At 41.4% G+C, this 14,800-nt stretch overlaps 1 protein-coding gene across 1 annotated transcript; it reads right to left on the bottom strand.

Moving 5' to 3' along the window:
- Positions 1–2,028: 2,028 nt before the first annotated feature.
- On the bottom strand, positions 2,029–4,147 carry LOC145819323 (AP-1 complex subunit mu-2-like). The gene is made up of 4 exons (XM_082913302.1): positions 4,038–4,147; positions 3,598–3,706; positions 3,280–3,402; positions 2,029–2,127 (listed from the first exon to the last, which is right to left on the bottom strand). Exons 1-4 carry the CDS (start codon positions 4,145–4,147, stop codon positions 2,029–2,031), a joined length of 441 nt encoding a protein of 146 aa, XP_082769428.1.
- Between the last annotated feature and the right edge of the window lie 10,653 nt (positions 4,148–14,800).

Raw genomic sequence — 14,800 nt, 5'->3', positions numbered from 1 at the left:
TAAGGAAATACTCACTTTGCTTTACTTGAGTTCTATATTCAAGTAGGCAATTACTTTAGTTTTTTATTCTTCAACCTCTCTCATCTGCTTTAGTTTTAGATCGTAAACAATTACACATAAGACTATGCACATCACCCTCTAGTTGTCTATGTTTATTCTTCTTCTTTTATATATACATATGTGTGTGTGTGTGTGTGTGTGCAATTCGTAAACCTTGTTTAGTGTAGCCATGTTTAATTATCCATTAAGGTAGGTTTTGGTTTTTGTTTACAAACATTTTTTTATGCTTTCCTCATGTTTCTATTTCCAAGCCAACTAAAATAATGTACTGAAATGAAATTCTGACAAGAGAACAATCACTTTACTAATACTGACAATATTAGCCACTAACATCTATGTCCTAACAAATCCTTACAGGGTCAGAGTAACAACTTTGAGGAGCATAATCAAACCAACAATTCCTAAAACTTCACCCTTAAAGCAGTGCCAATAACCTTATTATAGGATATAGTATTGCTTAGAGAATATCTTCTTCATCAATATGTTCTTCTAAGGAGGCAGATTTGAAATAACATTTTCTTTTTCTTTTTTTTCTTTTTTTCTTTTTAACCCCTTTTGTCCAGCAATAGCTCCTGTCAGGAGCTAAACATCATATAGGAAGGTATTAACCAAAAGTTATATGGCTGGTTGGAAGCTTCTAAGAAGAAAAAGAAGAAAGAAACTTGCTAGATCAGCCATACAGCAGCCAGAAGGCCCAAAACAACCATACAGCAGCAAGAAGGATGCCTCATCAAGCTACCTTCGGTTCAGCCATAATCACACATCTTTATTGATCCTAAACATCTCACATGATCCTGGATCTGTGCAAGAATGAATTGGTCTCTACTTAATTATCATTGTATTGACAATCAAAACTGTAATGCTTCTAGAATTGCATGTCTGTGTGTAACATGGATGGACATTTATACACTTAGGCGTATGCACATACGCAAATATGTGTTGTTAACAAAATTGCAGTAGCAACTCCAGGTTGATAATTTTTTTGGCTATATGCCAAATCTGGTATGCATCATTTTCACACTCATTTCCCAGCTCAAAGCAGAGAGAGAGAGAGAGAGAGAGAGAGAGAGAGAGAGAGTTACCTGCAAGGTATTGTGCTTGAGTTGTGGCAATAGTGTCTGTAGTTACTCCACTGACGAGGGGTCCCCCATATTGCAGAACATGACGACCTGGTGTCACATAGCCCTGAATGGTTGGATACCCATGGTTACCAGAGAGAGGATGACCCATTTGTCCATATGGGACAATATTTGTGTTAACTGTGCCTGGTATGCCATATATTTGAAGGTAATGCTGACCCATGTGAGGATTGTAGACACCCTGAAAAAATAGACAGAACACACCATGATTGTGCACATATTCCTTTCCAAAACCAACCGGAGTACCAAAATACCCATTGGCAGCTGAGATTTGAATTTACTGACCTGTGGGTAGGCATATTCAGGTCCAAAACATGCGTACCTACCAAAGGAAAGATTAATGATTTGATGTCAAAGAGCACATCAATCAGTTTAGGTTGTAATGCAAGTGGACATCAGATGATCATGTAACTGAACACATGAAGCTCTGACATCATAAGAACAAGGCTTTTCTATCATACATAAATTACCATGACAATCATCTTGTGCTGATGCATATACCTTCGATTTTTTGAATTAATAATAAAAACATAAAAAGCGGACGAGTTCAAAAAAATATCACGAACAAACAAACTTTAATTCACAAAAGTTAACTTGATTTTCACAAGTGTCAGAATAAACTTTGCTAGTAAACATCAACTTCTACAAACCTCTGGTTGATAATCAACAATGACTTCAACAAAGAAAACGGACGCACAAGAATTTGCTCAATTAGCTATTTGTCTGGATAGGGGCAATTTAACTCTCCTATAGGCTCATTTTGCCCACAAAAGTGCAAAATCATGCGAGTTTGTAGAGATTGAGAACGCCAACAGGTGGAAGTGGATTTTCACATAAGTCTTAGTTCATACTCGCCGGCTATGGTTATGTATCTCACACATGGAAGAGCCTGGTAGCCGCTTTTCTTGATAATCTTTAGGTAACGAACCTACAAAACACAACATTTACATATATAACGAATATTATTTTATTATGGTTGTTACGTTACGTTAAGAACCAAACTGAGCATCCAGAAGAACCAAACAGTAGGAATGCGTCATCATGAAAAGTCACCAAAGCAGTTTCCCCAACTAACTTCAATAAAATAAAATAAATTTCAAAGTTAAAACCAGTGGCACTGTTCACTCCTCGGAACAAGAACAAGACCAGAACTAGGGCAAGTAGGCATCAACCCCTTTGCTTAAGGTTTAAAAGTTTCACATCCTAGCAGCAGAAAGCAGCAAGCAAGAATCAGAATAATTATAATACATAGGTTCAATCATGCTCAATCACTAACATCTGTGGAAAACCACATCTCTAAGAAGTTCAACAGGCTATTCTATTCTAAAAGGAAATACAGTGCAGGAGCAGGAATACCACTTCAACAAGCACAGCTTTTGTCAATGGCTAATAACAAATTATAGTGCCAAAATGGCTGAGACAGACAGAGAGTAGTTTGGACATTTTTTGTATCCACATCTGTGAATTTAAAAGGCAGGTTGGCCCTTTTAATGCAGAGTCAAAAGGAAGTAATATTGGAATAGGTAGTTACAGGGGAGCAGTCGTTCATAGTCATTCATGACCTCTGTTGGGAGGAAAAGCATTTCAGGGCATAATAAAACCCAAAAAAGAGTCATACAAAATGCAGATTTATGTATCCTGCAATCCTGGGAAGTGAGTGAAATAGTATTCTCAGTCCAACAACCAACCTTTTTTATTATTATTATTATTATTTTTTTATATTTGTTGATTTGATCATGGAGAGCAGAGCAGTAATGGTAGGTGCATGGCTACATGCACGTAACAGGGAGTGATATCCTGCATCAGATTTGAGTGTTCAACCACATCAAGTATGAATCCTCCCACCTGATTAGAACACAAAGTTTGGCTTGGTTTTGGTTTATCATTCCTGATTGGAACACAAGGTTTGGTTTTATCCATTCCACATTTGTCTAGATAGATTTAAAAAAAAGAAAAAAAAGACACAAAAACAGCAGACACAGAAAGAATGAAGCATTGCAGATATAAATGCAACAATATCTGAATTTTCTATTCAATAAAAAATTAAATTAAAAAAAAAAATTGTATTTGAGAGGGAAACCTGGATTCCTGAAATAGCAAAATATGGTATCTCAAACTTCACACGTATAGGAGCTTTTCTCTCAGAAGCTGCGTCTTCAGATGTTATGCTGGGAAGAGTATACTCCGCTCTAAGCATATATTCCTAAATTGAATTTACAAAGAGCGTTAAAATCCCATGTCAAAATTTCAAGTGGAAAAGATACTGTAGCCCCACATAACCAATAGCCATGAACAAGAAATTACTAGCAAACAATACACTGAGAAAAAATTGAGGTAAACTCTCACCATTGAGGTAAACTCTCACCTTACCACCAGGAAAAGATTTAATTTTTCAGACCAAAGCATCCTTTTCTGGAGCATATGAAGCAGATCCCAATGATGTCCGAACATTTGGGTTGGTAGCATCGGCTGGAACAGGCAACTCAATCTCAACATTTGTAGCAGTGCTGTAAAATTGATTCAATGCATGAATTAGTTAAGAAAAATCTAATGATCAGGCATTTCAAACAGCCCAAGCAATTGACCCATAAATCCTTAGCCATGCCTACGAATGAACAACGACAGGGCTCGACAAAGCTTTTGTTGCTGAGCAAGGTCTCGGATCTCGGAACAGAGACCACCCATAGCTTCGACAAAGGAACTAGGAGTAGGGACCTTGGACTAAACCCTAATTGAAGCCCTAGGGCTCATACCCAAAACGATCTCAGAGGTAGAAGACTGATTTTTACCCCCATTTCGCTTCACGATGTCCATCAATGTTAACAATCCCTCTCCAACAGTAAATCTTTCACGATGTGCGAACTCCCCTTAGGCGAAGGAGAACCTTTAGTCACTAACCCATCAACCATCGTAGCCAAATTGTGTAAATTAGATGTGAGATCAGCCATTATCAATGAAATGTTGAATGAGAAAACCCTAGAAATTTAGGCAATTTCTTGAGAGAAGGCAGACTCTCTCTCTCTCTAACCCATCTTTTCCCGAACCCTCAAAATCAAAATTATATTTTTAAAATTTTAAAAAGTATTTATCACCTAAAAGATATAAAAAAAAAAACTCAAAACAATTTTTAGATTTGTTTTTTTTTGAAAAAATTAAAAATAATTTGAAAGTAATAAAAATCAAAATTATATTTTTAAAATTTTAAAAAGTATTTATGACCTAAAAGATAAAAATATACAAAAATAATAAGTATTTTTTTTTCACCCAATTTGTTTTTAGTTTTTTGGAAAAAAAAAATTTTAAACTAGTTTATGAAAATAAAAACAAACATATTGAAATTGATAATCTAACCATATTCTTTGAAAAAGTTTAAATTATCTCAAATTAGTCATCTTAACTTAAGAGTGTGTTTGGGCTCAATGGGTTCATTTTGTGATCTAATTCAATGATCATTTTAATTTTATAATTCAGTAACTAAAGCATCTAAAACTCTTTCAAAAATTATAATCAAAAACACAAATCACTAAATCACATCATTCCACTACCAAAACTTTTACCGACGAATAGTGTCATCGTCACTAAATGGTTAACTCTTTGCCCACGCCAACTTGTAGTCGCCAAAAGTAAGCACGCTAATAGCAACGCTCATTGTGTTGCTAAAACATAAGCATCGTAGATAAAAGTTTTGAAATTTTGGCGCCAACCAAAAAATTTGGCCCTAAAATAATGTTATGCCTTTTTAGCGACGACAACAAATTGCGTTGGTAAAGGTATACTTTTACCAACAAAATTGATCACTGTGTCGCCAAAAATATACTTTTAGCGATGAAAAATTGACGTCGTCGCCAAAAGTAGTCACCAAAAGTGCAATTTCTTGTGGTGACTACAAGTGCAATAACCATGCAAGAGGTGACCAAGACAGCCAAAAATAGAGTTATGGCAAGTCTGATAAGTCACAAAAATGAGCCTAAACAAAGCCATAAAGAAGTAAAAACACATGCTCATTTGGTTGGCCATCAACACTAGCAAGCAAGACAAGAGGAGAGGGGACCACCCTCTCCTATTTGGGCCCTCAAAACAGGGTTTTTACCACTAAAAATTCTCTGGATTTCAGTGGTTCTAAGGCCAAAAAGAATTTGTTTGAAAAGTTTGAAAGTTAGCTCACAAGGCCTTATAAGCCAAGGAGCAAAAAGGAGGACAAACCCCTAGCCAACCAAGGCACAGACCAAGACTTTTAGGACTGAAAAACAAAGGAAAAACAGAGGTTTTTTTAGTTCCACACCACCCCAAAAAAGAGCCCTAAAGTAGTTGAAAAGATGGCCAAGCAAGTGTTTAAAACAAGCTTAAAGGGGGGGGGGGGAGATCTTACCCTTGATGTACAGCTGCAAAACCAGCCCAAAATCTGAGCCAAAACACCTTTTGGAGCTCAAACAAAGTCCCAAGTAAGCTTCAACCAACCTCCCCCCAAAGATAAGCAACTTTCATCAAGGATGCATAGGCAAACTAGTTGTATTTCTCTACTTCTATGCACTTCTATGCACCAAAGGGAAAGAAAGATAGGCTTTAAAGAGAGAGAGGGAGAGATCAAAACTCTAAAAATTGTAGAGAGAGAGGGATTTTAGTGAGAGAAGCTCCCAAACTTGCTTAAGAAGTTCTAACCCTTTAGAAATGAGATATTTGGCTCCATATATAGCAAAAGGCAAGAGTTTGGTCGAAATATCTAAATATGGGACAGCTAGAGGTTGTATGGAACGGCTGGAGATGAAATATCTTCAAAAAATCTGAGTTTGGGTCACTCTTGGCTGATCGGCCATCTTTGGTGCCGATCTGCTACTTATCTACTACTTTTTTGGCCGATTGGCCACAAAAATCTGCTTTTTAGGCCCAATTTCAAATGGGCATAACTCCTTCATATGAAACCCTTTTCAGGTAATTCTTGTGTCCAAATTGAATCCCCGGAAGTAAGCTTTCCAGTGGTGAAAACCTTGCATCAAATTCAAACTATGAAAAAAGTTATGCCTCTTTTAGTGAAGACTTCTCAGTTTTGATCATAACAGATTGATGCCCAACTTCAACCAATCATATCTCCCGCATCCGGACTCGGCTTTAGGAGATTGTTGAGTGAAAAATGAAGCCCCTGAAGTAATCTTTCCAATGGTGGTGACCTCGTAGCTTAAATCCAAGTGCATAGATAGATAGACCTGATTTAGTGAGGACCGCTCGACTTTCTCTTAGCGATTCATACCCAACTTCTTCCTCAACTAGGTTTCTTCCCTCCACTCCTCTTTTCTTCAACTCCAAACCCCTAAACAAGGTGTTTTGAAATATTTTTCAAAAATTTCGTCTCTCTTTCATTCATTTTCACTTTGTCCTTGCTCGGTTTACCAAAAAGCGCAACATTTGACGAAACCCCCAATTTCAAATGGGCATAACTCCTTCATATGAAACCCTTTTCAGGTAATTCTTGTGTCCAAATTGAATCCCCGGAAGTAAGCTTTCCAATGGTGAAAACCTTGCATCAAATTCAAACTATGAAAAAAGTTATGCCTCTTTTAGTGAAGACTTCTCAGTTTTGATCATAACAGATTGATGCCCAACTTCAACCAATCATATCTCCCGCATCCGGACTCGGCTTTAGGAGATTGTTGAGTGAAAAATGAAGCCCCTGAAGTAATCTTTCCAATGGTGGTGACCTCGTAGCTTAAATCCAAGTGCATAGATAGATAGACCTGATTTAGTGAGGACCGCTCGACTTTCTCTTAGCGATTCATACCCAACTTCTTCCTCAACTAGGTTTCTTCCCTCCACTCCTCTTTTCTTCAACTCCAAACCCCTAAACAAGGTGTTTTGAAATATTTTTCAAAAATTTCATCTCTCTTTCATTCATTTTCACTTTGTCCTTGCTCGGTTTACCAAAAAGCGCAACATTTGACAAAATGCGAGCCTCGGAGCATCGCAGAAACCTTTTCCAAAATATTTTGAAAGAAAGGAGTTTAAGATCTAAAATATTTTTGGCCCAAAAATGGGGTGTGAAGTTTGGATTTGACTCTCTCCTTGCCTAAGAAATCGAACCTTTGGACTGCACACTTTTCATCACCAAGTAAACCATCAGTAATGCCTAAGTCTTAAGGGCGGTAAAAAATGTGGTGTCTACACCGACCATTTCAGAGGGAGAGAGCCCGCAATGGTTGAGGCTACAGACCAGTATGCTCGAGGCTTCCTCGTGTTCCTCTTCGGTACTACCCTATTATTTTTGACCAACCTTAAGACTTAGACGTCATCGACTGAGCGCTCGGTGATTGCGCATGTTGTGCTCGTTTTGAGGTTTTAGAGTTTCGACTGAGAACCTTGCCTCCGAGCCTCGGAACTTTTTGTGCTTTGACTTGGTCCGCGAACCAAGTCTTGTTTTCTCTTCCCGGAGGGAGGGAGAGGTCTTGGAGACCATCTCTCAGTGGTCGTAGACCACTTTTCGCGGTCGTAGGCCACTGTTTCCAATTGCAGACTAGTTTCCGATTTTCGGAGTCGTCAGTCGCGCGCCTCGGTCCGGAACCGCTTAACATTCTCCGTTTGGCACGGTTTTCAGAGCACACCTTGTTTCCTTTGTCTAGAGGGACACTGTGGCCCGGGAGACCACTTTTGTTGTCACACGCCACTTTCGGTGCTCAACAGCCAGTTTTTGGGCCACCCGGCCATGCGCTTTGCCCCCCAGAACTCTCGTTTTGCATCCGTCTTGGTTCATTTTTGGCATGGACCTTGTTTTCCTTGTTTGGTAGGTGGTATAAGGGTGGGAGATCACCTTTTCTCCTTGGAGACCACTTTTCCCCCGCTAGCCGTTTTTCTTGTCAGGAAACTGGTCTCCTTGATTTTTGAGCCACATTTACTGGTCTCCTACTATATCACTAGCCTGCATTCAGTTGGGAGACCATCAAATAGGCTGGCCGACCACTTTTTTTTCAGGAGACCACTTTTCTTGGTCGGTCGACTAGGGGGTGTGGTCAGCCGACCACCTGCTTTGGTCGGCCAGATTCCTCCTGTTTTGTCTCTGTGAGTTGTTGCCAGTTGTGCCAGCTAGAAGGCACAGACTTCATCCTCCATACACGTGTATGGAGGATCTTTGGCCTTGGTTTTTAGCTTCTTTGAGAAACTTTGGCCTCCTTTGTCTATAAAGGAAGGCCTCCCCCTCCTTTATGAGTGTTCAGATTTTTGGTCTAAGGCAAAATGTACCTTTCTCTCTATATCTGTACATTTAGGCTTAGAAAGTGTCTTGTTCTTGGCCTATTGCACACCACCTCATAACCTAACACCTCCACCATTGTTTCTGAGTTATTGAAGGGTCTTGAGAGGTCTCAAAGGTTGGGTTTTTGGTCCAGAAGTTGCTGGTTTTGCTGAGCTTCAAGGGTAACTCACCTTTCTCTCTTTTAAGTTTTATTTTGATCCTTCTCTTAGCTATACTTGCATGCATATTTGAGCTTTGTTGTCAACTGAAAAAAGGCTCATATTTAAGTGATTTTCATGTTTGTTTAAGGCCATTTTCCTGTTGGAGGCCATCTACCCTTTTGCATGCTTTTTTAGCCTTATTTTGTGACATACCATGAGGCCTTTCTATTGATCTTTGTATGGCCTTTGAGCCACTGAAATCCAGCAGATTTTTAGTGGTTGGCATGCTATTTTGAGGGCCAAAATCAGAGAGGGGAGACCCTCTCTGTTTTTGCCTTGTTTCCTTGCATTTTTGGCCTTTCAAAGGAGCCTATATTTCCACACTTCCTAGCCTTGGTTTAGGCCATTTTTAGTGACTTTTAGGACCTTCCTAGACTCTATCTAGGGCTGGTTTGGTCACCTCATGTTTGCCTCTTGCATGTATAGAATAATCCTCTTCATAGCTTATCAAAGGAGAATGTCATTCTTGCATGTATTGGGCATATTTTAGTGGGTTTTTGGTCATTATTTGGCATATCATAGCTCTTTCTTTGGCTGGTTTAGTGGCCTCTTGAATGCTTCACTTGCTTGTAGTGTAAACCATGCTCACCAGCATACTTTGCATGTTGTTTTGGCCATTGATTCTAGCATGTTTTGGCCATACTTCAATCTGATTTTGTTCATATTTTGGGCTGCCTTAGCTCTGTTTTGAGGCCTCTTGGTTGAATGATGTTTGCCATGCGTACTTGTAGTGTAATATCCTTGCCTAGCCTTGAGTTTTGGAGCCCCTTGCATGCTTAAGTTGAAGTGTTTCCATCTCTTGGCATCATCGAGTATGTTATTTTAGAGCCTATACTTGTGCCATGTCCCATGTTTTGCACTCTTTAAATGCGTTTGAGAGTTGTGCTTGTATATCTCATTTATGGGCCATTGCATGAGCTTCACTTTTGTGCATTTCAAGCCATCATCTTAGTCCATTTTGCCACTGTTTCGGGCCTGCATAGGGACTGTTTGGGGTTGGTTTGTTCATTTGGGCATTGCTTTGCATATCTCTGGTGTAATGCACTTCACTAGTTTCGGTATTTGAGCCATTTAACATGCATAACATGGGTTGTTTGCATGATTCGGGACCATTTTGTATGTCATTTCAGAGCAGGAACATGTGTGGTTGTGTGCCATATTTCATCTTTTCAATGCTCTTGGAGAGTTGCATTTTATGCCTTAGACTCAGGGCTGTTGCATTGCGCATGTTTGCATGAGTTTTGGAGCCTTGTTTCCATCATCATTGGCCACTGATTTGGGCGTGGCTGAGGTCCATCCATTTTAGTTTAAGTCCATTTCGCATCAAGTATGCCATTGTAGTTCATAGCATAGAGTATGCCATGTTATTCCTTGCATTGTGTATGCCATGTAGATCATCGCATTGCGCATGCCATGTAATTCGTTGCATTGAGTATGCTATTTGACATTCGCATTGTGCATGCTAGTCGCATTTTGTCATATTGTTGCATGCTTATGTTGTCTTGCATTGAGTATGTGTGTATTAGCATTGCGCATTGTGCATGCCATTAGCCTTGCTAGGTTGTCCATGTTGCATTCCATATTGGCATTGTGTATGCTATCATGTCCCTTACATATTTGCATGCTTAGGTTGCATTGCATGGTTGCATGCTTAAAGTCGCATCGTGCATGCCATTGTTTGTTGCATTGTGTTTGGAATAGGAGTTAGTCCGAACACGGGAAATGAAGGACGTTTCGTACTCAAAGTGACGGAACGTGCCTCGATTCCCAGTCGCCGGCACTCTTGACTAACCCATGACGGAGTTGTTGGCTTTAGGTGCTTGTATGTACATTCATTCCACATTGAGTCTTGCAATTCGACTCCTCGGCCATATGCATCGAAATGCGTGATTGGTGGCCCAAGGATCGAGGACTACACTCCCTTGAGCTTATGCAATGACTGGGAGAGTGGTCATGCACACATATGTTGCAAATACTTTGCCGTGCCTCTCTCTTTCCCTTTGTTGTAGAAAACCAGAAACCAGGAGAGGAAACTAGTCGGCCGACTAGATTTTGTGGTTGGCCGACCACTTTTTCTGGTTTTCACCACAAAAGTGGTCGGCAGGTGGTCTCCGAGTCCAATGGTTGGTCGGCAGCCCTCCCACAGATTCCTAGGGTGGAGTTTCATCTCTCTGGAGCTTTACGCAAATTTCTGAAATCAATTGCAAACAAAGGCAAGCTGGGGCATCGCGATGGATTTCCCGACAAGGCGACTCGAGCATGCATGCATCCTTTATCATTCAAGGCAGAACTGAGGTAGTCCGCATTCGTATAGTTTGCATGCTAGTTTAATTGCTTACTTAGTTAATTTGTTAATTAGCTAGTGTTGTGTAATAATTAGTTGTAATTTATTACTCATTTTGGTTGTGTAATAACTAGCTTAATTAGATTAACTTAGATTAGCTAGTTGGTGTTGCATTATTTATTTGGACCCTCCATTGAGAGGGCTAACTGTTGTAATAAGTGTGCGTGTGTGTGATGCATGTCTTCCAACCCCACATCTTTCTCCCTTTTATTTACCAGCTTATGATGGTTAGTTTTAGGGCATGTTTCAATTAGCATCCTTATGCTCGCATGATTGCATCCATTCATTCGCCTTGCATGCACCGGGCTCGGCGCATCATACTAACTGCATTGTATTTCAATTCCGAGTTGAATACATGTTATCTGTAGCATCTCATATACCATCTTAGAATACCCGAGCCTATCTTAGTTGCATTTTGCATGTGTTGCATTAGCCATCTTAACATGAACTAGGATCATGCATTGATTACTAACTAGTGTTTGTTTTGGCTCGGAGTACTCGGTAAGTGTTTATGCTTTAGCATCCTTGCATGTGTGTGAGTGACTGCCATGATAGCATGCTTACCATGAGGCTAACTACTTATGTGATATACCTGCCTGAATGCTTGTGGGTGAAGGTTGGATTGCTTGAATTGGAACAATTCATTGATTGCAAGTTTTAAGCCCACTTGGGAATGGCGAATCACCATATTTTCTAAGCCTACTTGAGGGTGGCAAAATCCACGTCTTAGCCTACTTGCGAGTAGCACCATCAAACCATTTTCGAATAAACAAGCATGAAATGTTTTGTTCCAACTCAGGCGATTTAGTCTATACTTGTATGTTGTGCGCATCCCATAGTAATCCTAGGCTAATAAACCGGAATAAGAATGCATGTGTTTTCAAAAACTCGATATCATGTTTAGTAGTGGCCGATCTTTGATCGGGCGAGCGGGGGTGCTCATTGCATGACCTTCCCCAATCGTACCCAAGTTCCCGAGCCGAGGCAACTTTGGTGATGATGGACACGTGAACTTAGGCACGAGTCAGGATTTCCTAAATTCTCCCAAAATAAAATATTTAGGTGGCGACTCTGTATTTGGCAAAGCAGTCCGTATTTGGCACTTCTTTCTAAAAATCAGTTTTTCAAAACGATTTGCCGGATTTGGTCTCTTTGGTGATTTATCGTTCTTGCATTGCACTTTGCGAGATTAGATTCAGAATCGTGACATTTGAGTCCGAACTGTAGTGAGCCCAATGGACAAAACGGGATTTTTCCTGGGACGTTCGGGGATGTCTACAGTTTCTGACGACTCTGCTGGGGAGTTAGAGAACTTGACTCGAACTCATGATATCTTGTTTTGACTACACTTATGTGTTTCTTTGCATTGCATGTGCATTGGTGCGCCTAGGACACAGTGTTTGCCGTCTGCTATTCCTGAACGGTTTGCCAGAGGCTCGCTTTGAGGAGTGTGCCATAAGGCTGACCGGTTACGGGCTCTGCCACGACGGGAACACAAACCCCAATTTTCACCGGGGCACCCTTTTTGACCATTCGACCTAGTGCATATTCGGAATCCATAGTGACCATTCCAAACTAGGACAGGTTGCTTAACCGATTGTAGGTTGTTTGAAACCGCTGCGTGCAAAGTGAAGCCCTAGTTCTTGGCGAAACTAGGACAGGAAAGCCCTACTCCTCCATAGGGGTGTTTTGGCTCTCACTTGTTTGTTATGTGCTTTAGAGTTGGCCTCTACAGGAATGCATGTATCAGTTTGCAAGTTAGGGCATCAGGCCTGTGGGCATCAGTATCAGTATTTGGGAATCAGTTATATCTGCGGATATCAGATTCGGATTTAGGGCAGTAATTTGGGGACAATGACCAATATTTGAGAACAGAATATTCAGCTTGCAAACGCCAACTATGTGTTGTTATACAGACAGTGTGTTGTATTTATTTAAGCCGTTATGTTGTCTGTTTTCTGGTTATTTATTTCCTTATTATGCTTTATTTATCTTTTTGCTAGGTAGTGTAGCACAATTGCTTTTGACCCAGCAGATATTCCCCAAGCACTCTGGACTAGAGGTCACATGCTCCATCGATCTGAGGATCTAGTAGACGGACAACCAGTGTTCTATTCTTTACCCCCGGTTGCCAGACGGAGGTCAAGGAGGCATAGTGTATCGTTACAGCGGTTGTCGGATCAGTGGTTTACCCCGCCAATGGATAGTTAGGCTGAGGTCTCAGTTTTCACTACATGAATAGATATACCGGCAGTTCGGTCAGATCAGGGCAGTATGGCAGGCCTAGAGGAGATGATGCGTCAACTTCAGGATAGTATGAGAACTATGCAGCAGGATGCAGTACGACAAGCAGAATTTGCCAAACAACAGGCCGAGGTCATGGCTCAACAGGCAGAGTTAATTGCCAGGCTACAACAACAAGCCGGAGCATCGGCTTCACACCAAGCTCCTCCCCCGCCAAGAGTGCCGACACTCGGGGAGACAGATAATGTCTAGGAAGATAAGGACATTCCGACAGGGCCGGCTCCGCCCCCGATCCTACCTCAACTATCCAAGGCAGCCACGCCTATCAACCCATTGGATTCTCCCTTCGAGTTCGAAGTAGACCCCACAACATTGAAAGTGAGCAAGCTTGAAAAGTTGTTCAAGAAATGTCAGGGTGTTAAGTCCATTCCGGACATTGAGGATGGGTATACCGATGCGGCCGTGACACTGCCGAGCCGTTTTAAGATGCCACATATTGACCACTTCGACGGATCTGGGGATTCCATGGTGCATTTGTGGCTGTTTTCGGACATACTGAGACCGATGGGCCTCACCCGATTACAGAAGCTTTCTTTATTTGGCCGGACCTTGTCAGGTGTAGCGGCCATCTGGTACGCAAAATTGGAAGATGCCGTCGAGAGGAATTAGGAAGAGATGGCTGAGGCCTTCATGGCTCAATATTCCTATAATACTCAGATCGAGGTCACAACTCGTGATCTCGAGACCACAAGACAAGAACTGAAGGAGAGTTTCTCGGATTTTGTAACGCGCTGGAGAGCCAAGGCCTCGATGATGGCCATCAGGCCCGCTGACAAGGATCAAATTCGGATGGTTGTGCGCAACCTCCAACCCAAGCTCATGCTGAAGTTGATAGTTCTCCCCCTTCCCACCTTTTCAGATCTACATGAGATAGGGGTGCAGATTAAGGACGCCTTAAAGCAGGGTTTGATTGACAGTGACAGAGAGGAGCCCAGGAGGACCTTCAACCGTAACGCAAATGCAGGCACAAGCAGTGCTGCGAATACCAGAGCCTCAGAAGTAAGCATGGTCACCACCACCCCTTCAAGAACCCTTGCAGTTACCCCATTCACCGGTGCGTCCAGAAGTAGCTCACAAACAACCAAGTATTCCTCTCGAGGCCAAAGAACCTTTACCCCGTTATACATCCCTTTGTCCAAGGCTCTGGGGGTTTTGATCAGAAAGGGGCGCTTGAAGCCCCTAGAGCCGCGGCCATTGCCAGAAAAACTTCCACCCTCCCACAACCCAGCTAAATACTGCGCATTTCACCAATAACACGGTTATGACACCGACCAATGCTTCCGACTACGTCATGAGATTCAGGATCTCATTGATAATAGGGTGATTGTGCCTCCAGAGAAACCCAATGTCACAACCAACCCTCTCCCACCACATAACCAAGCTCCACCTCCCAAACACATCAACTCGATCCAAACTGGGGTTGTGTCATACGACCCTAGCATATACATCACTCTTTCCCACCTACCTAAGTCGGAGGTATTCATTCCTGACAGCACTGACTTGTGCATGTAGGACA

Source organism: Camellia sinensis, chromosome 2 (assembly GCF_055761805.1).
Source record: "Camellia sinensis isolate YWXY chromosome 2, ASM5576180v1, whole genome shotgun sequence".
Taxonomy (NCBI): Eukaryota; Viridiplantae; Streptophyta; class Magnoliopsida; order Ericales; family Theaceae; genus Camellia; species Camellia sinensis.
The sequence above is the reverse complement of the archived record's forward strand: the minus strand, read 5'-3'. Positions and strand labels throughout refer to the sequence as shown.